Source organism: Peromyscus eremicus, chromosome 19 (genome assembly GCF_949786415.1).
Source record: "Peromyscus eremicus chromosome 19, PerEre_H2_v1, whole genome shotgun sequence".
NCBI classification, from domain to species: Eukaryota; Metazoa; Chordata; class Mammalia; order Rodentia; family Cricetidae; genus Peromyscus; species Peromyscus eremicus.
Genome location: NC_081435.1, coordinates 14,768,180 through 14,794,004, shown reverse-complemented (window position 1 = coordinate 14,794,004; position 25,825 = coordinate 14,768,180). Strand labels below are relative to the sequence as shown.

Genomic DNA, 25,825 nt, shown 5'->3' with positions numbered 1-25,825 from the left:
AATGGTAGAGGGAATGGTATAGCACACAGGATTGTGTAGAAATAGGCAGGTGAACTAGAGACAGTGGGCAGCTCCTCCTCCTTCTCCCCTGAGGTTTAGACAGTTCTAATGAGGAGTTTCTAGGAATTCAGTTGGTTCCCAAAACTGATGGTGTAATAGTAGAGTTTCTAGTGGATTCCATTTTTAGTGTAGTTTAAAGAAATTTGTAGGTAGGCTCAGAGGGAGAAAAAAAAAAAAAACATTGAGACTGGAGAACTATGTTACAGAATCCTATATTGCACTAAAATGTATGATTTCAGTGTTATTAGTCTTCAGGGTTATTCTCTCTCCTTGACTTTCTCTTTAGCTCCTCCCTCAAATCTTCATTATGTCCCCTCCTTCATTCACATCCTGCCCATATCTTCTTTCTCCTTCCTTCTCATTATCGAATTCCCCTCAGGTGCCTACCCTGAGGAGATTTCTCCCAGAGTCCTAGGGAAGATGCTACAAGTGGCTGGGATACTAATCTGAGGGATATCAAAATGAATCTAAGTACACCGAACTTTCTTCAGTCCGTTCACTTTATTCTTCTAAGTCAATTCTATCTACATAACTTCTTTTCTTTTCTCCTACTTAGCTCCTCTGTCCCTTCTGTTGTTCTCTTGGTCCTTCCCCTTCATTCTTCCCCCAAGCATATATGTATCCATTCATTAACAACTTGGTTAGTAAAAACTACAAAGTCAACTCTCAGGGACAAGTATTGTGGTAAGAGTCACACTTGGTGAAGCTTAATTGGTGACTGACAACAGCTGCAGATTGTAAAAAGCTCTGGCTATCTCTTAAAGGGATAACTACAAGGGTGACAAGGGAAGAAATTAAACCAATGAGAGATTTAGTGAAAAGGCAAAAATATGTGTACGATTTTATGTGATTAATAATATTTGACATGGTTAGTCAGTTAACAGCCTTCTGTTAATCACCTGAATTTCAGGACCTATATATAATTAATGTACTGAGCCTAAAGTCTTGCATTAAAAACTCATATAGAAATAAATACAAAGTGTTAATTGTTTTATGAATCAGAGTGGGAAAGTGCCGGTGGAGGAAGCTTAGGGCAAGCAACATAGGTGATATTGATCTCTTGAAGGACTAAGATATACCAGGGCCAGACACCTGCACTATCACTTCTAGTTTGCAGTAATTCTTCTGCAGGGTTTGGATCCAACAAGGCCAGGCACCTGCAATTCCAGTCTGTGAAAGTTCTATGAGGCCAATTTTGCCTTGTCAGTGGCTAAGGATGGAGAAAAAGACCTCTAAGTGTCTACAGTCCTATGGAACAATAAACCTAGTTATGAAGCATATTTTAGTATGTTTCTGTTCATAAAAAATGTACAGTTAAACAAGAAACCATCTTCTAGACTATCCACAATTATGTGTGCCCATAAGATTGAGATGTAATCATGAGATTACTTACATATATGTACACATTACATGGAAATGCATGGTAAATGGGGAGAATCATAGCTGTTATTGCACAAGAAGTTTACAACAGCCAGTTCATTCAAAAGGCAGTAATTCCATAACACCTTGCATGATGGTTTCCCCCAACAGAACCCTTAGTTCTGATAGGTTGACCTTCTGAACACTAGTTGTCACCTGCTGTATACTCCCATGGTCTTTTGCTACTAGCAGCTCTCAATATCTCATCTTCTACCACCAAAGGTGGGGAGCAAGAGGAAAAAGAGTGAGTATGCATTTGTTGCGGGAAGATGCCCTCTGAAGTAGGTAGTAGGCTGTTCTCCCCACCCCAGGAAAAGCAAGCTTTATATTGGCTGAAAGAGAAACTAAAGTAGCAGCGATCGAGTCACTGGCCAGGGCAGGTAAGCCACCTAAAAAATAGTACCTTGAAAACTTCACTGAGTAAAGCTAGCTATGGCAGGAAGCCCTGTCAGGACCTTGGGTTCCTGAGACAGAAAGACCTGTAGCAAAGCAACCCTCAAGGCCAGGCCAGGACCCACCAGTCATTTTATGAGAAGGATAGTGTAGTGTTTTTCATGAAATTTGGTTTACTTCACAATTTATGTGCTCAGGTTAGTACTTGAAATATTTTATTTTGGTAGTTTTCCCTGTTTTATGAATTTTGAATAATTAAAAAAAAAACTTGGTGCAGGTGTATATTGCTCAGTCATTAAAGTACTGACACAGCATGAGGACCTGTGTCTGATACCCAGAACCTATGGGTCGGGGAGCCAAGTGTGGTGGGTGCACTTGTAATCCCCATCCAGTGAGAGTCCTTGTATCAAAAAGCAAAAAGGTAGACAGCACCTGAAGAATGACACCCAAGATTGGCCTCTGGCATCCATGGGCACGTAGGCTTATACCCATGCATTCACACACACGCACGCACACGCACACGCGCGCACACCTGCTTGTATAAAATAATGGTTTTCTTGGTAAGATTAATACATTAGCAAATGAGTAATTAGTACTACTGGAATTCTCCAGCCTTACTTAAAGATGACCCTACCCACCCTTTTCTGCTGGTATTTCATAGACTGTCTATTAAGAATAGCTGGAAGAGCTGAGCATAGTAGTGCACACTGCAGTCCCAACAGTTCAGAAAACTGAAGCAGGGGAATCATGAGTTGGAGGGCTGCTGGGGCTACAGAGCCAGACACACACACACACACACACTCACACTCTCTCTCTCTCTTTTTCTCTCTCTCTCTCTCTATAATCTCATATACACATATGTGTACATTATATATATGCATTATTATACACATATACGTATATGCACATATATGTATTACATGTGTGTTATATACATGTGTATATGTTATATGTATGCATATGTATGTATGTGTGTGTATGTATATATATTATATTTTTATATATATATATATATATATATATATATATATATATATATATATATATATTATGCCCCTATCACAGTGATCTTTCTACTGGTCCAAAAAAAAAAAGAAAAGAAAAAGCTAAGTCTCCAGATTCTATTTCTCTACCAATAGATGGCACCAGTAATCAAAATCTGCCAGTGGGTAGCTTCTTAGAGCTACAGAAGTAATCATGGTTTTTTTTTCTAATTGAAAAATGTATTTTCACACAATATATTTTGTTCATGTTTTTCCAGTTCCTCCCAGATTCTCCTTACCTCTCTACCCACCCAACTTTACATTTTTTCCTTTTTCCATCTTTCAAAAAAAAACAAGAAGCAGAAACCCTACAAAAATGAAAATCAAAACAAGCAAAAGACTAATAAGACAAATGCCAAGACAAAACTTATGAAACCAAAAGCCTAGTAAAATACTATTGGGTTTATTTTGTGTTGGCTAACTACTCTTGTGCACGGGGCCTACCCTAAAGTGTGGTTGATAAACCTAGTGAGACTCCATAGGAGAAAACTGGTTTTCCCTTTGCCAGCCAGCATCAATTGCAGATGGCTCCTTGGTTTTAGGATGGGATCCTATGTCTACTCTCCCCTCTTGGTGCTGGGACAGTCTGGCTTGAACCTCAACAGGTCTTATGTGTGCTACCACAGTCTCTGTGACTTCGTATGTTCTTTGGTCCTATTGTATCCTGAAGACACTATTTCCTTGGAGTCATCCATCACCTCTGGTTCATACAGTCTTTTTGCCTCCTATTCTTCGTAGGTCCCTGAGCCTTGTCCGGGGGTGGGGGGTTGATAAAGACATCCCCCTTAGGACTGAGTGCTGCGACGTCTCTCGTCTCTCACTCTCTACACATTGTCCAGTTGTGGTGTCTGTTGATTCCCATCTGCTGCAAGAGGAAGCTTCTCTGATGTGGACTGAGAGAGGCACTGATCTATGGGTATAGTTGTATGTCATTAGGAGTCATTTGCGTCCTATATTCTTTTAGCAGAGTAGGGAGTGGGTATTCTCTTAGGCTCATAGCCTATCTAGTCTTGGGTTCTTAGTCATTTAAGCAGTGTCAGATACAGATTCCATCTCATTAAATCCACTCAAAAATGGTTACTTCCATAACGTTTGTGCCACTGTTATGCCAGGATATCTTGCAGGCAGGTCTCTGTTGTGTAGGTCACAAGGGTTTGTAGCTGTGTGATTGATGATTGATGAAGGTATTGATGATAACCTTTTTCTTCCAGTAGTTATTTCCCTCTAGCCCTCTCAAAAGTTAGAATCTTAACAACACCTAAACTGCAGGTATCTCATTGAAAGTTCCAAGAATGAGCAGAGGACACTAAAACTAAGCCCTGCTCAAGATAATTTACTAACTAGGCAATAAAGTCTGAGAATCTCCCTAAGTGTGTTTGGGAAGTAGCTGGTTTAAAAAAATATGTATATACATATACATGCACACAACAAACAACAAACAAAAGACAAGAAACAGAAAGGAAATTTAGAAACTTAATTCACTAAAATGAAAACTATTGTCCATTTCATAACCTAGAACTGCTGCTTAAAATCACCTGTAAGCCTGTTTTCTCATAAAATTCTTGAAGATGTTGTCATAACTTCTCAGTCCTCTTTCTTCCTAATAAGTTGCACCTCTGCCACCTCTAGTGTTCTGTAGACGTCACCTTAAAGTTTATTCTTGAACCTAGATTAGCAGTTTAAGTGGCAGTGCCCAAGGTCACCCGACTAATGGCCGAGTTGGAAAATGAACCCAGATTGTCCGGCTGCAGAACACCACACTTAGTATTTAGAATTGACAGTATGACCCAAAATAAAGCATGTACACAGTGGTCAATATCATATCTTATAAGAGTCCCCTAAGCCAAAGGCTTGGATAGTTGCCACTGTATTGTCATTTTGCCTCTGTGGCCATGTCAGAAGTTACTGGAGAAGGTTCCAGAAAGGACCTGAAGAACTTACCTCTCTGTATTTCAGAGATTTGAGTTAAATAGAGAAGACTAGTCAGGCCTGTACATTGGTGTAAGTGAGTTAGAATTTAAGGTTTTTTTACTTTGTTCTCCACACCACCGGTTTGGGTGACTTTTTTTATCCATGTGAAATACTTTTGTTATAATCTTTTTGTTAAGAACTATTAAAATAGATTCATGGTAGTAAATGTTGTGGAAATAACATGCATAGCACACTTTTCAGGTATTTTCCTGTCCAATAAATTGTTTCAGAAAGTACATGTGCATGGATCTGAAATTTATGGCAATCTGCTCCGGATGTCACACTTTACTTGGAACATCCTCTTGCTACATTCTGTTGTCCCCTCTTAGCTTTTACTCCCTTTGAGCCCCCTCTCCAGCTAACATGGCAGAATCTGCTTTATCTGGACACACACAGAGACACAAAATCAAACTGGTAACTGCTTACTGGGCCCAGTACCTGTCTCATAATTTTGTAAGTAATAATCAATCTTCCTACTTGGAGGATCGAGAAGATAAGTTAACATTGTATGCAGAGCTCTGAGACATTGCCTTCATCTGCTCTTCAAGCCCTGACCTAACACCAAGCAATTTGTGGTTCTAGAAAAACAATTGCGTGATGCCTGAAGATGTGAGAAACTTCTATTTGATGACCAATGGTTTTCACATGACATGGAGTGTGAAGCTAGATGGTAAGTCAGCCTCCTTGATGTTGGAGAACATTTTCCTGGTGGAGACGTTAGATGAGGCAACTCTGAAGGTCCTTAGAATTATGATCTCTTTTCTTCTATACTGTTTTTGTGAGTCTCAAGTGTCAAATCCAGAAGCTGTGATCCCCCTCCCCCTCCAAAGCTAATTGATGCTATCAGTGCTTAACCTACACCCACCATGTTTGAGCCTGGCTTGTCTCGATCTAGAAGCTCAATTTTGAGACTTCTTGTTGGAGGAAATCATTAGTCACCACATAGAGAACCCAGCCAGCTCAAACATAAAGCATCTAAGAACTCCCTCTAGAGCTGCAAAGTACTGTAGTTTCCCTGAGACAACTGACCAGCTCTCCCAAACTCCCAACTTCCTTCTCACCATTGGGCAACTTTAAGGCTCTAACCTCAAACCAGAACTTCTCTTTCCCTCTTTACATAGGTCACTGCAGCCTATGTTACCAAACACTTTACGTGCAGGCTTTTAGCTAAGCTGTGTATCTAAGCCTAAACATTTGTGTTGTAGATATAGAAGCCCAGCTTGTTACATGCCAGAAAGTGCAGATAGTATGTAAAATGTGAAAGGTGACAAATGCTACAGATGTGTATGAAAACTCTTCAAAAAGTTCATAAGTTAGGAAGTCCTGAAGGAGCCATTGGGGCCCAGTGTGAGCCTGGTACAGACTTACCAGACCTGACCTCAAGGGGCCTCATTTCTTTCAACTCCAGCCACATCCCCACATGTTTTTTGGCCTAGGGTAGCACCTATCCCTCCCCACTGCAGATGTTAATGAGGAATGACTTGTGTTGCACAGAAGAGCTACAAGCTGACTTCTCCCTTTCATGTCTCTGCCTCGTGCTAGCACACCTGAGTTGCCTTTTTTTGGTGATTTCCAAAACTTCTGGCAGCCTCCTGTACCTAGCTTGAGGTACTTTTTATAAATTATTAATGAATATATGAGAGTAGCTTTTACCAAAATCATTCTGTTCGGTGGGCTAAAAACCTTGTTCATACTTGTACTACCTTCTGTTACTTAATGTCCCAATCCCGGTCTTTTTATCCCCATTACTAAATGGCTTAATGCAGTGAGAGAAAAGGCAACAGAGCTGAAGAGATGACTGGGTGGTTAAGAGCATTTACTGCTCCTCCACAGGGTCTGAGTTTGGCTCCCCAGCATCCATGTAACTCATAATCACCTGTAAATGCAGCTTCTTGGGACCCAGTGCTTTTCTGGCCTCCATGAGCACCCATACACGTGGCAGATACTCACACACACACATCAATTAAAGGCAGCAGATGTGGCCTTGATATTTACTTTAGTGATCTTTCCTGGTATTCCATGATCTATATCCCTTTATCCAGCATTCTATATCAGCAGGGTTCTATATAACATAAGGTAATATATAATGTACTGTTCCTTAGTTATACCCTATTCACAAAAGACCAGTCCCAACAAATAAGAAGTTCTCTCTATCAACTAAGATAAAATGACAGAAGGAGAGATTTTCCATCATGAAGGCTTGTAATAAAAAGAGAAAGGGTCTATTACATAAAGTCACTATTCCATTAGAAACTGTAGTTCTTGCCTGGCAATAGTGGCACATACCTTTTATCCCAGCACTCAGGAGGCAGAGCCAGGTAGATCTATGTAAGTTCAAGGCCAGCCTCATCTTCAGAGCGAGTTCCAGGACAGCCAAGAACAGCTAAGGCTACACAGAGAAACACTGTCACAAAAAAAAAAAGAAAGAAAGAAAGAAAAAAGAAAGAAGGAAGGAAGGAAAAGAAAGAGAGAGGGGGGGAGAAAAAAAGAAACTAGTTCTGGTTAATACAAAGGAATAGAATGGAAATTGTTTTCAGTTATTTATTCTTCAAACAGTTACTAACTCTAACTTTTCTAGCCCTTTTGAATATCCCATTAAGAACTTTTCAATGGCACCATAATAAACATGGTTGGAACTGCTCATCTTCTTTGGCACCCAGTTCCTCTGTCTGCATAAAAAGCTAGTGCTTTGCCTTATATAGTGAATGTTCCTGTTCTGTGCACCTTCTATGAGGCTCCTCAGCCATGGAGCCATTGTCAGTGGGCTTATTGGGTTATCCAAGCAAAAACACTTATGGTCACCATTGTCTTTCTTTTTGTTTCCATAGAGCACATCATTCCACTGGGAAGCATGGTGATTAATGGAATTTCAAAACTGACTCAGCTCATCCAGTCTTCGATGTATTCACTTCCTAACGCACCAACTCTGGCGGACCTAGAGGATGATCAAGAAGGTACCTGGTGGAACTCTTGCTTTGGGTTAGAAATTAGCCATCTTATCTCACTTGTATGACACTGAGAACTATAGGAACATAAACTAAACTACAGCTCTCTCATCCATAGCTTCTGAAGTAAGATAGAAGCAGAAGAAAACAAATCAACAAAGGCAAATATCATGAAGGAAATTCCAGGGTCATGTCTTTAATTTTGTTTCTTGTACTCATTTTAGTGCCAGACATAGTAGGGGCACTTAATGAATAGTTACTGAGGGAATCAGTGTTGTGGATTAAACCTCAGTCAGCAATTCAAAGGCCAGCCATCATGGCACAGGCTTACAATGTCAGTACCTGGAAGGCTGCAGCAGGAGAATTATGCATTTGAATTCAGCCAACTACATAGTGGGACTGTTTCTAAAACAACAGGATTCAAGAAATACAGAAGTCTAAATACAGCTGCTTTTCTCTCCATCCCTACCTCTAATCACTTTGCCACTCCAGGATGAAATGGCTTACAAATCAAATACTAAAAGAGACTAAGCGCAGTGGTGTGTAAGTAAAGAGTTCTTCAGTCAGAACTGTGTTCAGCTGCTATGGCAGAATCAATTACTCCATCTTCTGAAGTAGCAGTTTATTTTTCTGTAAGAAATCTCAGAATAGGTTGGTGTGGCTTGATTGAGAAAGGCAGTCTCTCAGGCTTCCTGCAGCACCACTCTTTTGGGATATTGTGTTGGATTGTGTTTTGTTTTGTTTTTCTTCATGGTTGAGATATATAGGCTCTACCTACAGACTTCAAGTCTCTGCTTTTGGGGGAAGAAGAAAAGACAGGGTAAGGGAAAGGATCTTGGCAACATCTAACCTTTCTCCCTTCTTATCAGAAAAACAGTGTTCACAAAAGCCACTGACCAGAGCAATATTAAAGCAGGAGAGTCTTGGGGCTAATTTGATTTGTACAGAATTATTTATTGGGAATTAATTAAGAAAAGGAAAATAGACAACTGGTATCAAAGCCTCGAAGGTTCACTGAAGTCCTTGTAAAGATAATAATATAAGGCTTCTCTCATAACCAGCTGATCAAGAAAGAATAATACCAGGCACAGACTAGTTAAGCCATGGGTGTAGTTAGAGTTTTCCTGACTGGCCCATAGTCAGGACAAATCTCTCTCACCCGCCAGTCCCACAGCTGCTCAGACCCAAACAAGTAAACACACAGAGACTTACATTGCTTACAAACTATATGGCTGTGGCAGGCTTCTTGCTAACTGTTCTTACAGCTTAAATTAATCCATTTCCATTCATCTATACCTTGCCACATGGCTCGTGGCTTACCGGCATCTTCACATGCTGTTTGTCATCATGGCAGCTGGCAGTGTCTCTCTGACTCAGCCTTCCACTTCCCAGAATTCTCTTCTCTGCTTGTCCCGCCTATCCTTCCTGCCTGGCTACTGGCCAATCAGTGTTTTATTTACTAACCAATCAGAGCAACATATTTGACATACAGAACATCCCACAACACATGGGTACTAGAAAAAGAGACTGTCACTGGGAGAGCTATGGGATTGGGTAGGAGGATTGGTTACATTGACTTAATACATGAATGACAAGTCTTCTCTAAAAGGCAAAGAAGTAGTTAAATAGGCAAGCTAGGTTTTCGCTGTCCTTGAGGCTAGAAGACATGAAGAGACAGGAGAAGATACTTTGACAAGAGACTTGAACAAGGAGTAGGAACCACAGTGCCTACATGCCTATGGCTATAAAAACCACTCCGCCTTCTGGTTTCTGCTGGGTTCATGCATTTTACAGTAGTCTGACAACTAGACTTTGGTCTCATATAGAAATTCATTAAGTAAACACTAGTCAAAGAAAGTGTGCTGGGGCTAGAGAAATGCCTCAGTGGTAGTTAAGAGTGCTCTTACAGAGTACCCAGACTCCCAGCACCCATATCATCCAGCAGCTCATAAGCATCTGTAACTCTAGTTCCAGGGATTCAAATGCCCTCTGGACCTTACAGGCACCTGCATGCAAGTGGTCCATGTAAAATCATACAGGCATACACACAAGGAAAATGAGTCCTGGGGCTAGGGAGAGGGCTCAGCAGTTAAGAGCACTTCTTGCAGGGGCCTGGGTGTGCTTCCCAGTCCCCACACGATAGCTCACAACCAACTTTAACTTCAGTTCTCGGGGATCTGATGTCTTCTTCTGAACTCTGCAAACGCCAGGGCATGTGCCTGGTGCACAGACACACATTCAGGGAAAACACTAATAAACTACATCATCAGAATTCTTTCTGATCTTTACAAGAAAATACATCTACAGATTGAAAGGACTCATCCATGTTGGGAAAGGAAGGAAAAAAAAAGGTTGTACACCCCGTTTCGTGGGGACAGGATGACAAGCTTTTAGGAAAAATAACAAGTACTTGTGGAAGAATGATAATCATATTAACACACTAATCAAGTTTCTTGTGTGTGGTAGTGGAAATTAGAAAATAGTGAAAAACACTTAGTGGTTACTGGGGAAAAAAAAAGAATGAAAGTTGAGAGTCCTGTGTATGCAAAGTAAATGTTCCTCTTGGGTTATGAGAAGAAAATCATAATTTCTGGGGCTGTGGTGTATAACTTTTGAACAAAATACAGGAATCTTTTTTAAACTTTTATTTTAGTTAAACTTAAAGGTATAAAGAGAGGCTAGGCTAAAGTCTTATAGGTTAATTTATATCCCACTCCCTGAAAAGGTATCTTCAAGTCATAGCTCCCAGTACTTCTGTGTGACCTCCTTCCCCAACTGCAGTTTGAATTGGTTAAGAAGAGATCATCCTGGAACAGGGGAGCCCTATAAAAAGAAGAAATTTGGAGAGGGACACACATAGGAAGAGTGCCATTTGAAGATAAAGGTAAAACTAGGGTGATTTTTCTGAGAGCCAAGAGCATGTGTACACACACACACACACACACACACACACACACACACACACACACACCAGCAAGAAACCGAAAGCTAGGCTAGAAGAGCAGCCTGGAACAGATTCTTCCACACAGCCTTCAGAAAGAGTGACCTCTGGGTACTTGGATTTCAGACTTGTGCCCGCCAAGTCTATGAGACAAGAAATTCCATTTAGGCCACGGAGTTTGTGGTACCTTATAGCTGAAGCCCTCCCAAACTCCCACGGTGGTTTCAGCGCTCCTCATAGAGGAGAATGGAGACAATGCTGGGAAAGCAAAAGGTTCCCTTTGTGGTAGGAATGAGGTCTTACACCTTATTGGGGAAACAGTGCCTTGATGTATCAATTTTTTATGTCTAACAGATGGCCACACAGTTAATGGATTGAAACTACAGAAATCCATTGTTGGTTTTGTTCATTAACAGTTTCCATGAGTTAAGAATTCACCTACAGGCTAGCTAAGTCCTCTCCTTAGCTAAGTACCCTGCCTGGCACTTTTTGATTAAAGTAGTCATGTGGTTCTAATTATGAGAGAGAAAAATAGGAGTTACCTCTTTGTCTATCTAAAGTAACAACAGAAAGAGTGGTTCTTGAAAACAGTTATCTGGAAATGAACAAAATTCCAGTCTGACTTGTGGTTATGACAGAGCCGCAGGTATTCCCAGAAGGGTTCCAGAAAGGAGAGGCCTAAGACAAAAGGAAGTTCACATAAGCTGCCTTGGAACAGGCCTGAAGGCCACTACAGAGTTGGTTTTAACCCATTGGTGTAGACAGCCATTGAAATTGTCTATTGAATTTTTGCAGTCTTAAAGAATTTAGGAGAAAATTTAATACAGAAAAATGTAGTATGTGTAAAATGAATAGGGTGTGCAAATAAAGCATGCATGAGATGCATGTAGATGGCAAAAGAACATCTTTGACTTTAAGGAGGCCTTTGTGATGGTTTTTAACTCAGACACAAGCATGAGCTGCCCACCCATTTGTGACCTACCAGACCTAACTTGGGGTGGACAGTGACTTCAGCAACTTTGACACAGTAAAGGAAGAGGAAAAGGAAGAAAACATAAAATGAGAAATGTAATGGAATAAAATGGAATAGACCAATCATTGTAATAAGTGATACTGAATTGAATCTCCCTTTTGAAAAAAATACTATTAGATTGAAATAAAAAGCAGAATGTACCTGCATCCTGCTTTTTAGGAGCACACTTAAACTGATAAAGATACTTCCTCTTGAGGTAATGGCAAATGGGTGATTGAGAGCAGCCTTCCTGCCAAAGACTGCAAAGTGGGACAAGATTTAAAAATCATCTTCCTAAAAACATCGAAGAGCTACCAATGCAATGAGATAAAACATTAGAGCAACATTCAGAAGAAGGTAGAGAATCCAGGGAACACTTAAAGTGAAGAGTGGCTTTTGCCCAGGGTGCACTGTCCTTATTCACAAGAGGTATTGTGCAGCTGAAAAACTGAACATGTGACCCATTATTGAGCCAAAGGATAAAATGGATTCCAGGGCCTGTGAAAGATCACACACACACACACACACACACACACACACACACACACTTTGGGCTGGCGCTGCAAATGCTGTACCCAAGGAGACAGCATGCTCTGGAAGGGACCTCTCTTCACGTGGATGGAAGCTCAAGTGTGAGTCATCTGTGGACTGAAGCAGCCAGAGTTCACAGAAAATGTTAAACCCCAGAATTACACTAAATTGATCCTAGATTGTTGTCACTGAAATTTGTATTTTATTTAATATGACTGTATTTTGCAACAGATTTGTAATTTCTAAAACAAAGTCATTTAATTCTATAGTAGAAATTAGCATTTCTTTTGTGATCTAGAATCATCTCTCTGCTCAGGTGTCACATAAACATGGTAAATGAGAGATGTGATTGTCAGCAAATGGAATTGGCAAGATGCTAGAGGGCAACCTTTCTCTAGTTCTTCCCTTTTTTGTGTTAACTTTTCTTTTATTAAAATAGATTCTTCTCTCATGTAATACATCCCAACTACAATTTCCCCTCCCTCCACTCCTCCTGCCCTCTCCTCAGATCCGCTCATCCTCCATTTCCTCTTCAGAAAAGAGTGTGTCTCCAAGAGATGACAGTGAGGCAGGACAAAGTGAAAGCCCTCATATGGAGGCTGGACAAGGCAACCCAATAGGAGGAAGAGAGTATCAGAAGCAGACAGAAGAGTCAGAGATACCCCCACTCCCACTGTTAGGAGTCTCACAAGAACACTAACAGCCATAACATATACCCAGGGGACTTAGTGCAGACCCACGAAGGCCCCATGCTTGCCATTTCAGTCTCTGTGAGCCCTGCTTAGTTGATTCGATGGGCCATGTTCTCCTGGTGTCCTCCATCGCCACTGACTGCTGTAGTCTTTCCTCCCCCTCTTCTGCAGGGTTACCTACCTGATCTCCAAAGAGTCAGACCCAACAGAGGCCTCCAGTTTAGACTCTGACTCTCCCCCCATATGACATCTGGCTGTGGGTCTCTGCACATGCTCCCACCTGCTGCGGAGGAAGCCTCTCTGATGACAGCTGGACAAGGCACCAATCCTTGGTCTCTGGGCTATCCAGTCTCTGGTTCCTAGCTATCTAGGCAGTGTAGGGCAAGTGCTTTCTCGTGGGGTGGACCTCAAGATAAACCCAACCGTGGTTGGCCACTCCCACATGTTCTGCGCCACCTTGCCCCAGCACATCTTGCAGGGAGAACAGACTATAGATGGAGGACTTGGTGGCTGGGTTGGTGTCCAGGTTTCTCTTTGCATAGCCTACACATTACCTTCTCACACCAAAGAGACTAGAATGTAGGGCTGACAGCTCCAAGCCCACACCAGCTCAACCCTTCTATGTTCAATGAGCTGAGTGGTAGTGTCCTTGACAATGCCCCCTCCCCAATGTCAGTTTTCAGAGGGTAGCCTCTGTCCTAGCATCAGCCTGGGTTGTTTAGAGAACTCCACAGGACCTCCTCAGCCAACCACTCAACCAAATGGAAGCCTTGCCTGACTACAAAATATAGCCAGTTGAGACTCCATATCCTCTATTAACTAGGAATCTTCACTAAGGTCAACCTCATAGATTCCCAGAAGTTTTTACTGCACTAGGTATCCACACCAGCCCCCATTTCCAGCTGCCTCTCTCCACACTCTCTCCCTCCATCCCCCCAAAACACACACACACACACACACACACACACACACACACACACCAACCCCTCATGCTCCCATCCCCACTCACCCCCAGTCCACCCTCAGAATCTATTCTATTTCCTCTTCCCAGGGAGATCCATGATCTTCCCTATAGTTCTCTTTACCTAACCCCTCTGGGTCTGTGGTTTGTAGCTTGATTATCATTTACTTAACAGCTATATCCACTTATAAGTGAATACATACCACATTTGTCTTTCTGAATCTGGGTTTCCTCACTCAGGATGATCTTTTCTAGTTACATCCATTTGTCTGCAAGTTTCATGGTGTCATTTTTTTTAACAGCTGCGTTGTGTAAGTGTACCACAATCTCTTTATCCATTCTTCCATTGAGGCAAATGTAGGTTGTTTCCAGTGTCTGGCTATTATGAATAAAGCTATAATGAACAAAGTTGAGCAAGTGTCCTTGCAGGAGGATGGACACTTTTGCAGGAGTATCTTTTGTGTATATGCCCAGGAGTGGTATAGCTGGAAGTTGAAGTGCATGATTCCCAATTTTCTGAGGGACCTGCACATCGATTCCCATAGTGGCTGTCCAAGCCCGTGCTCCCACCAGCGGTGCTCCTCGTCCTCAACAGCCTAAGCTGTCACCTGTGCTATTGATCTTATCCATTCTGACAGCTGTGAGATGGAATCTCAAAGTAGTTTTGATTTGCATTTCCCTGATGGCTAAGGATGTTGAACATTTCTTTAAATGTTTCTCAGCCATTTGACATTCCTCTATTGAGAATTCTCTGTTTAGGTCTATACCCCATTTACAATTAGATTATTTGTTTTTTTAATATCTAGTTTCTTGAGTTTTTTATATATTTTGGATATTAGACCTCTATCAGATGTGGAACTGGTTTAAAAAAAAAAATCTTTTTCCATTCCATAGGCTGCCTCTTTGTCCAGTTGATGGTGTCCTTTACCTTACATAAGCTTTTCAGTTTCATGAGGGCCTATTTATTAATTGTTTATCTTAGTACCTGTGCTATTCATGTTCTGTTCAGGAAGTTGTCTCCTGTGCCAATGTGTTCAAGGCTGTTGCCCGTGTTTTTTACTATGAGGTTCAGTGTGTCTGGTTTTATATTGAGGTTGTTGATCCACTTGCACTTGAATTTTGTACAGGGTGATAAATATGGATCTATTTGCATTCATCCACATGCCAACATTCAGTTAGACCAGCATCATTTGTTGAAGTTTTTTTTCCAGTGTGTATTTCTGGCTTCTTTATCAAATATCAGGTGTCTATAGGTATATGAATTTATTTCTGAGTCTTCGACTAGAGCCCATTGATCAACGTATCTGTTTTTATGCGAATACCATGTGGTTTTTATTACTATAGTTCTGTAGTACAACTTGAAATCAGGGATGATGATATTGTATAAGGTTATTTTAGCTATCCTATGTTTTCTGTTTTTCCATATGAAATTGAGAATTGTCCTTTCAGTGCCTGTAAAGAATTGTGTTGGAATTTTGATGGAGATTGCATTGAAATTGCTTTTGGTAAGATGGCCATTTTTACTATGTTAATCCTACCAACCCATGAGCATGGGAGATCTTTCCATTGTCTGATATCTTATCCAATTTCTTTCTTCAGAGACATGAAGTTTTATCATATAACTCTTTTACTTGCTTGGTTAGAGTTACCTTAAGATAGTTTATATTTGAGGCTATTGTGAAGGGTGTTGTTTCCCTGATTTCTTCCTTACTTCCTGCGCTTTGTCATTTGTATATAGGAGGACTACTGATTTTTTTTTTCCAGTTAATCTTGTGTCCAACCCCTGTGCTGAAAGTGTTTATCAGCTATAGGAGTTCCCTAGTTGAATTTTTAGGGTCATTTATGTATACTATCATATCATCTGCAGATACAGATATTTTGACTTCTTCCTTTCCAGTTTGTATCCCCTTGATCTCCTTCAGATGTGTTATTGCTCCAGCTAAAATTTCAAGTATTATATTGAATAGATACGGAGTAGACAGCCTTGTATTGTTCCTGATTGTAGTGGAATTGCTGTGAGTTTCTCTCCATTTAATTTGATGTTCGCTATAAGCTTGCTGTAAATTGCCTTTATTATGTTCAGGTATGCTCCTTTTATCATTAATCTCTCCAAGACTTTTATCATGAAGGGGTGTTGGATTTTTTTCAAAGGCTTTTTCTGTATCTACTGAGATGATCATGTGGGTTGTTTTTTTTTTAAGCTTGTTGGGTTAATATGGTGGATTACATTGACTGATTTTCAAAAAAATATGTTGAACTATACCTGCATCTCTGGGATGAAACCTACTTGATAACGGTGGATGATCTTTTTGATGTGTTCTTGGATTAGGTTTACAAGTATTTTATTGAGTATTTTTACATCTGTGTTCATAGGGAAAATGTTCTGTAATTCTCTTTGATGAATCTTTATGTGGCTTGGGTGTCAGAGTGACTGTGGCCTCATAAAAATGAATTCTGTTCCTTCTGTTTCTATTTTGTGGAATAACTTGAGGAGTATTGGCATTAACTCTTCTTTGAAAGTCTGTTAGAATTTTGCACTAAAACCGTCTGAACCTGGACTTTTTTTGCTTAGGAGACTTTTAATGACTTCTTCTATTTCACTAGGGGATATAGGTTTATTGAAGTTGTTTATCTGATCTTGATTTAACTTTGGTAAGTATTACCTATCAAGAAAGTTATCCATTTCTTTTAGATTTTCCAATTTGGTGGAGTGCAGGTTTTTTAAGTATGTCCTTATGATTCTCCAGATTTCCTCGGTGTCTGTTATGTCCCCCTTTTCATTTTTGATTTTGTTAATTTGGATATTCTCTCTGTCTTTTAGTTAGTTTGGATAAGAGTTTGTCTGTCTTGTTGGTCCCCCACCCCCAAAAAAAGCAAAACAACTCTACATTTCATTGATTCTTTGTGTAGTCCTCTTTGTCTCTATTTTATTGATTTCAGCCCTCTATTTGATCATTTCTTGACATCTTTTCACCTTGGGTGTACTTACTTCCTTTTGTTCTAGAGCTTTCTGGTGTGCTTTTAGATTGCTAGTATGAGATCTCATCAATCTTTTTTTATGTAGCCAATTAGTGATATGAACTCTTTAATGCCACTTTCATTGTGTCCTGTAAGTTTGGGTGTGTAATGTATTCATTTTCATTGAATTCTAGAAAATTTAATTTCTTTATTTTGTCTTGACCTGTTTTTCATTGAGTAGAGAGTTGTTTAGTTTCCATGAATTTGTAAGCTTTCTGTTGTTTCTCTTCTTGATTCCCAGCTTTAATCCTTGGTGGTTTGATAGGAAAATATTTTTATTTTCTTGTATCTGTTGACACTTGCCTTTGTGTCTTAATATGTGGTCAATTTTGGAAAAAGTTCCGTGAGGTGCTGAGTGAAATGTTCTGTAGTTATGTTAGGTTCATTAGCTTTATAATATCAGTTAGCTTTAGAATTTTTCTGTTTAGTTTTTTGTCTAAATGACCTGTCCTTTGATGAAAATGGAGTATTGAAGACTCCCACTATCAGTATGTGAGGATCAATGTGTGATTTAAGCTGTAGTAGTTTTTCTTTTATAAAGGGAGGTACCCTTGTGTTTGGTGCATAGATAGTAAGAATTGAAATGTCATCTTGGTGAATTTTTCCTTTGATAAATATGTAGTGTCCTTCGCTATCTCTTTTGATTAATTTTCGTTTGAAGTCTATTTTGTTAGATAATGAAATTGCTACACCAGCTTGCTTCTTAGGTCTATTTGCTTAGAATATCTTTTTTCCAGCCATTTATCTTGAGACAATGTTTATCCTTGATGCTGAGGTGTTTCTTGTATGCAGGAAAATTATAGGTCCTGTTTTCATATCCATTCTGTTAATCTGTGTCTTTTTATTGGGGAATTGAAGCCACCAGTATTGAGGGATGTCAATGAACAATGACTGTTAATTCCTGTTTTTTTGTTGTTGGCTGTGGTGGTGGTGGTGGTGGTGGTGGTGGCTGTGTGTGTGTGTGTGTGTGTGTGTGTGTGTGTGTGTGTGCGTGCGTGCGTGCGCGCGCGCGCTTCTCTTCTTTTGGTTTTGCTGATGTGAAATCATTTATTTCCTGCATTTTCATGTGTGTAGTTAACTTCCTTGGTTTGGATTTTTCCTTTTAGTACTTTCTGTAGGGCTGGGTTTGTAGATAGATACTGTTTAAATTTGGAATATCTTGTTTTCTCCATTTATGGTGATTGAAAGTTTTCCTGGGTATAGTAATCTGAGTTGATATCTGTGGTCTCTTAGAGTCTGCAGTACCATTGAGAAGTCAGGTGTAATTTCCTAATAGGTCTACCTTAAATGTTACTTGCTCTTTTTCACTTTCAGCTTTTAATATTCTTTCTTTGTTCTATATATTTAGTGTTTTGATTATTATGTGGTGAGGGGACTTTTTATTCTGGTCCAATCTATCTGCTGTTCTGTATGCTTCTTGTACCTTTATAGACATCTCCTTCTCTAGGTTAGGAGATTTTTCTTCTATGATTTTGTAGAAACTATTTTTCTGGGCCTTTGAGCTGGTATTATTCTTCTTCCTCTATTCCTATTACTTGTAGGTTTGGTCTTTTCATAGTGTCCCAAATTTCCTGTATGTTTTGTGTCGGAAATTTTCTATTCTATCATCAATACCTGGGATTCTCTCTTCTATCTCTTGTATTCTGTTGGTGAAGCTTGCCTCTGGAGTTCCTGTTTGCATTCCTAAATTTTTCATTTCCAAGATCCCTCAGTTTGTGTTTTCTTTATTGCTTATATTTCCATTTTCAGGTCTTGAACAGTTTTATTTGTTTTCTTCAATTGTTTCCCGCCCTCCTTGGATTTCTTTGAGGGATTTATTCATTCCCTCTAATTGTTTGTTTGCATTTTCCTGAATTTCTTCATGGGATTTTTTTTTTCATTTCCTCTTTTGAGACCTTTATCATCTCCATATAGTTGGTTTTAAGGTCATTTCTTGTGCTTCAGCTGTGTTGGCATATTCAAGGCTTGCTGTGGTAGGATAGCAGGGCTATGGTGGTGACATATTGCCCGGGCCATTACTGATTGTGTTCTTATACTGGTGTCTAGGCATCTGGGTTTGTGGTGATTATCGGTCTAGGTGCTGATTTCTGGGTTTGTCTCGGTTGGGTAGGAGTTTTGTTCCTTGGTCTCTGTTTCCTCTCTGGATTTTCAGAGAGTGTATTGGCTGAGTGTTGCCTGTTTTACAGGCCTGCTCAGCTGGTGTGTTCATGGGGGAATGGGAGGTCAGGAGGACATGGTCTGAGGGATCCACAGGAAGCGTCGACATGGGGTGGGCGGGGCGTGCAGCTGGTGTTCTGTTGCAGCTCTAAGGGCAACCCTTAGTATTGGATCTGGGATAATAGTGAGTGGGGGAGGTCCGTGAACTGTGGACCTGGTCTTCTGGCAGGTGTTGTCTGTAGTTGTCCACCTGGGTTGAGGACTGGGACATAGCAATGTGGCAGGAAGGGAAGGGCTGATCCTAGAGTTATAATCTAAGTCTAGTATCCTGGCAGGTACAAACAAAAATTCACTCCAGAAAAAATTGTAAAATTAATGATGGTGATTATGGCATAACTTTGTAAAATATACTAAAAGCTATGACTTCTATATTTCACCTAAGTGGTATGGTAGATGAATTATACCCTTAAAGGGTTTTTTATATAAAAAGAAGGTGACATTACCCAAGGCCTTGGATTTTTTTTAATAAGTAAGTTTTCAGAAAGTAAATTTTACTAAAAACCGTGTAGACACCTGAAGAAAGTCAACCCCATGAACAAGAACCAACCTAAACATAAACAACATGAAGAACTCAGGGGTCTCCCCAGTGTTGCTTCAGGCACAGACTCTAAGACAGTGTGCTTCTGTCGATGGAGCTAACACCAAGGGGAAGCTAGCTTCAGGGAGGAACTGAGGACTGATGCTGCAGACCTGGAACAGCATCCACACACCGACCTTATACTCTGGTAATGACAGAGAACGATCCCACTGACCCTCCTAACTTCTTCATGTGTTCTCTTTCCTGGGGGGGGGGGGGAGGTCTCGTGTAACCCAGGCTGTCCTTGCACTTATTATGTAGCTGAGGGGGACCCTGGCCTCCTAATCCTCTTGCCTCCACCACCCCACCAAGTGCTAATATTATAGGTTATACCACCAGACCCAGCTTCTGCCTGAGAAATCCTAAAAGTAAGCCCAAAGGATTTGTTTCTAAGTAATTTAACTATGTCTAAGAACAAAGCTCAAGAATATTTATAGAAATAGAAAACATTTAGCACTCAACAGTGCAAGGTTAACAATTTCTGGCACCTAATCAGGGGTTACCGGTCAAGAAAATACAGTATTAATAGGGGAAAATAGATTAATTAGAACAAATCTAGAACTGACACACATTTTGGAATTATCATCAGAAGATGATAAAATGAATGCATATCAGTGGGGGAGAGGGGGGAGATAAATTATGATTCATCCACCCCCATAGACCATGGGTCCCATTCTTCATACAGTAAACCTAGGAAAAGGAAGCGGCTTCCATCAGCACCATAACATTCATATTGCTCTGCATTTATATGGCTCCATTCTCAAGAAGTTCAGTGTCCTTTCCTAACACCATGTTCCCCCAGATTGCCTATCAGTTTCTCTTGGTGGTAAGGCCTGACCTGTCAATGAATCCAGGGCATTTAGAGTATAGAATCCTTCACCATTTTTTAATCTTTGCGCAGTTATCTATAGTACTGTGTAGTATAGTGCTGTATCTGCGTTGTGTTTGTTTGAACGTTACCACTGATTTCTGGGTTTACAGACAATGAAGACCAGCAAGAGAAGCCTCACTTTGACGGTCGCAGTGTGATATTTGAGCTAGATTCGTGCAATGGTAATGGGAAGGTTTGCCTCGTCTACAAACACGGAAAACCTGGTAAAGATCATTTCTGAAGCATGAGCCTACAGTATGGATGGGGTCTTCCTTGAACTTGACTATCAGCCATTAGTGAACAAAACACTCTCTGAGATGCTTTCAGGTCTCTTCTTTGTGCCAAGACTCAGCCCCTCTGTCCTCTCTGTGCATCCCCCACTGGGCTAATTTCTATAATCCATCTCCTTGTGTGAGCCACTGTGAACAGTCAGTAGGACAGACGAGAAAAGCTTCAAAAACTAGTCCTTCTGGTCACAGGGCCGTGTATTAGTTAAGCATTCAGGAAATATGTTACCTTTCTTTTATACGTTTATTCATAGGCCAGTTAAGCGCAATAGAAATTGAATTATGACCTCAAGTGTCCACAATGAAAACCAAGAGAAAGGGGGGCTAAATGATAGTTACTGAGAGACTGTGCACACCTAAACAGAAACCACCACCTACTCCGTAATAGGAGTTCAAGCCTAGGGATTGACTCTAGAGCTGAGCACAGTTAAGTGTTCTTACCTCTTTCTGGTGGTGTGAAGAGGCATAAACAGTAGAAGTTACCTCTGGAGAGAAGACATTGTTTCCAGGTAAAGCTGTTGTAGCAAAAGACGTGGAGCTGCATTGTAAATGATGATTGGAATTAGATAAGAGGAAGGAGTGAAGGGGGCAACCAAGCAGAGGGACAAGTGGCTGAAAGCCATTATCATGAAAAAGTTCAGCTGATTGGTGGTAATGACAGTTCTCTTAATGAGCTGAAGTGGTTTGCCAAAGCTCATCTCATTCGAAGGAGATGGAGTCTGAATGCCAGCCACTTCCTCTCCTTCAGAGCTTGGAAAGCCAAGCAAAAAGGTCTGCACAGTTGTAGAAGACTGAAGAGTTGTTCGGGGCTGTTTAGGCGAGCAGCAGGATTCAAATGAAGGTGGGCAGGTAGTTTTGGGGAAGGAAGAAAGTACATGGGAAACACCTAGGGGAGCTGTTGCAGCTGCCTGCAAAGCTGATGAGACAGAAGAGGCTAAAGGGGACAGAAGTGGAGTGGTGGCAGATGTGACAGGAACTGGCACAAGAGTGCCTGGATTAGCTGACCTAGGACGGGATGTCGCACAAGCAGGATTGCATGAGTAAGTTGGTATAGACCAGTGGTTCTCAACCTGTGGGTCCCAACCCCTCTGGGAGTCAAATGACCCTTTCACAGGGGCCACCTAAGACTGTCGGAAAACAGATATTTACATTACAATTCATAACATAGCAACAAAAATAATTGGATGGCTGGGGTCACCACACCCTGGGGAACTGTATTAAAGGGTGACAGCATTAGGAAGGTTGAGAACCCCTGCTCTAGACTCCTTTACATTGTTTAGTTGTTGTGTGTTCTCATAGCACTTTTGATTAGAGACCTCTTTTTAAAAGAGTGATCCGTTCAGAGCTTCTTTCTATCAAAAAGGTGGAGGGAGTGCTGAGTCCACAGAGAACAGAAGCATCTGCTAAGATAGCCTTAATGAAATGCCTCATGGTCACAACCAACAGAAAGATCCATTGGGGGATCAGTCAGGAGTCTAAGAGTATCAAATAAACATGTAAAGGCAGCCATGAGAGAGCAGAACTAGGGGCTAGAAGGGGAAAGAGTTTAAAACATAAAAGTTTTAAAACCTTTCTACTATGGATTTCTCTTAACTATGTATATTGACATTTTAGTTGAAAGGGAAAACATATTAAGCTGTCCCTTTCTTCTTGTGCTGTTTAGGATTAGCTCATGACACTGAGATCTGGTTCCTGGACAGAGCATTATACTGGCATTTTCTCACAGATACCTTTACTGCCTATTACCGCCTGCTCATCACCCACCTGGGCCTGCCCCAGTGGCAATATGCCTTCACCAGCTATGGCATCAGCCCACAGGCCAAGGTAAGGAGAAAACTCCCGCCATCCCAAACTCTGATGTGTATCAAGAATCTCCTGTGAAAATGGGACATTCCAAATTCCCCACCTGCAGCAATAGATCAAGGGGTGGAACCCATGTTTTCTATAAGCAGGACTAGTGATTCCAATGTCGGCTGATAGCTTCACATGATTTGGACCTAATTAAGTAATCAGGATCAACTAGGGTGTTATTTTTAATTAAATGTCACTGAGGGCTTGGGTCCAGACAATTGTTTTTTGATTGACAATACAAACACTTAGAAGGACTGACAAGTTTCTAATTCCCCTCTGCTCTCGGTGTACATCTCCATTGGCAGGCACAATTGTCAGTATGTAAGCCCTCCTTGAGAGACTCATTACCTGTAAAGCATTAATGCACGGGTCTTTGTATCTTTTTGCTAACACAAATGTAGCAATTCTGCACTTTTATTTTTTTCACTTAGCACTTCATTGTAGAGCTCTTTCCATATCAGTACACATAGAGCTGTCTTCTGTATATTACAGATCTGGGCATCATTTCAAACAGAGAAGGCAGGTTTATACAGCCTGCCTTGAAAACACCAAGTTGTGGCTAGAACTTTTCACTAAAAGGTCTAAAGGGAAATCATAATGATTACTTATAGCACTTAATTAGCAAAAAATTAGGGACTGCATTCCACTGCAGCTTTACTAAACATGGCCTCATCTCCTCACGTGTTTCATACGAACAGCTTCCATGTAATCAATGCTATGAAGTGTTCTGGTCAAACAACGACACAAAAGGAAAAAATGTGGCTGGTCCTTTTCTCCATAGCTTTCTGAGCAACTGCAGGTATAGAGTCGCAGCCCACAGCTTGCCGTGTGAAAGTCCTGCACTGACCTCTATCACACCACTTGGAGGGATGGTGCTACTGGAATATCCATGGTGGGCACCATCTGCTTTGATGGCAAGCAGGAGGACACTGTCCCCTGGTGGGCTCACTAGTTCTCAGACCGCCTTTATTTTGGAGGCCTTGAAAAGCACTGTATGTGCTTGACCGAGAGGTGGTGGTGTCTCTCACCACTTGCTATTAAATGAAGAGCTCATAGTTTTTCAAAAAAAAAAAAAAGAAAAGAAATGAGTATAAATTCATTATTACATCCCTGGATGTGTAAACCAGAAATGTTTTAAATTTTATAGCTTTTTGAATTTTGAAATAATCACATATACTTTACCAGTTGACTCAAAAAAAAAAATGTGGGTTAGTGATGGTCGGTTTGTAATGTTTGTCCTATGTGCCCCTGCTCTTGACCCATTTCTCCTTCAAACTTTGTCTCTTTCTCACTTCTGCCTTACAGCAGTGGTTCAGTATGTACAAACCCATCACCTACAACACAAGCCTGCTCACAGAAGAGACCGACTCCTTTGTGAACAAGCTGGACCCCAGCAAAGTGTTCAAGAGCAAGAACAAGATCTTAATCCCCAAAAAGAAAGGGCCTGTGCAGCCTGCCAGCGGCCAGAAAGGACCTGGACTCTTAGCTCCTCTTACCCCTAAACCTTCCTCTGGCTCTGGAAACCCTGTCCGAAAATAAGCATCCCATCAGCCTCACAGCAGTGATACCAACGCACAGGTGCCCTGGGGCGGCCCCATCCTCAGACACTTTGTGACTGTAGGCATTCTCCTGAGGGACCAAAGCCTTAGGCCAGGAGTTCGAAAGACCATACTGAATTCTTCCCAGGAGTCCTTTCCTCCGTAGGTTGTGCCAACCCCATCTCCAAAGCCAGCTAAGACTTTCAGATGTGTCTAGAGGTTTACGTTTTGTTTTATTTTTATGTCTATACCCAATCCTTAACGTCTTAGCAGTAACTAGAGAGGTCCTCCCAAATAAACCCGTGGCTCAACTCATGAAACATCAGTAACAACTAATCATGCGACCACCTCAGTTATGAAAATTTTACACCCTCGGTTGCATTAGCCACACTTCAAGTGTGCATGTGATAGTGGATTCCATATTGGATAACACGGAGATGGGGAGCATTTCTGTCATAGAAATGGTTTTGGACAGCATTGCATGCAAACATTTTCATACTGTTAATGCATAATGTTGATGCCTTAGCTTTTTAGGCTGTATGTTTTGAGAAGACACTTTCAAAGACACTGTCTTGTGTTCTTTACGACCTATACCCCAAACACATCACACTTGAGTCATGTCTTTTTTATTTAATTCACTATAAAATCCTACGTTCCTGATCATTTTCCTATAAGGAAAATGTATTGATATTTCTACATTTACCAAAACTATCTTTTAAAAGAGATTGACCCCTGCTGTATGTTATCTGTTAAGCCCTGGGCATTCATTTGCAGATAAAGCCAGTCTGTTCACAAGAATTTCCAGCTGTTCTGCTTATTCACAGTTGAGAGCTGTCTCTCCCAGCTACCTCTAGTCTAAGCAGTAGCCTGTCTAGAACAGTGTGGGGTGCCAAGAGGCCTTTGTAAGTAAGCATCCTGTAATCCAGAAGAAACATGGTGGTATTCGACACTGAGCCACACCACAGGTTTGTCTTGTGTTAAATGTTCCATGTATAGAATTTCTGTAAAGAACTTACTCTGATTTTCAGTTAGGAACATCTGATTCCTTCCTCTACAGTCCTGGCAGTGGGCAGGAGTTACCCACCTAGCCCCAGTGTTCTTAATGGCTGCAATTTTTGTACTGATATTCCAGAGGTAGAAGAATAAAGAGTTTGGAGGAGAGGGAGACTGCACACTCCCTTCACTGTTGGCTAATTTATTCTTTCTTACTCTTTCTACCAGTGGTTGTCCAGGCTTCTTTTTGTGCTGCCTCTGCCTACTAATCATTCTAGGGCTTCTCTTTTCTACTCTGCGATGAGAAGTTCCTGTACTTCTCTGACATCACTTTGAATATTTACTGAAAATTTAAAATTCTTGTTTTGGGAGCTGGAAAGATGGTTCAGCAGTTGAGGGCATGCACTGCTCATGCAGAGGACCCAAATTAAGCAGCTCACAGCCACCTGTATCTCCAACCCAAAGTGCTGTCTGGCCTCCACAGGCACCTATGCACACACAAAGA

At 40.9% G+C, this 25,825-nt stretch overlaps 1 protein-coding gene across 1 annotated transcript in view; it reads left to right on the top strand.

Moving 5' to 3' along the window:
* Tpgs2 (tubulin polyglutamylase complex subunit 2) overlaps positions 1-25,487 on the top strand; it is a 48,787-nt gene extending 23,300 nt beyond the window's left edge. Inside the window, exons 3-7 of the mRNA XM_059246834.1 lie at positions 5,469-5,556; positions 7,715-7,840; positions 20,762-20,875; positions 22,602-22,762; positions 24,095-25,487. Coding sequence (XP_059102817.1) covers positions 5,469-5,556; positions 7,715-7,840; positions 20,762-20,875; positions 22,602-22,762; positions 24,095-24,328 — 723 coding nt within the window. The 3' untranslated portion in view covers positions 24,329-25,487. The remainder of the gene's footprint in view (positions 1-5,468; positions 5,557-7,714; positions 7,841-20,761; positions 20,876-22,601; positions 22,763-24,094) is intronic.
* Positions 25,488-25,825: the final 338 nt, after the last annotated feature.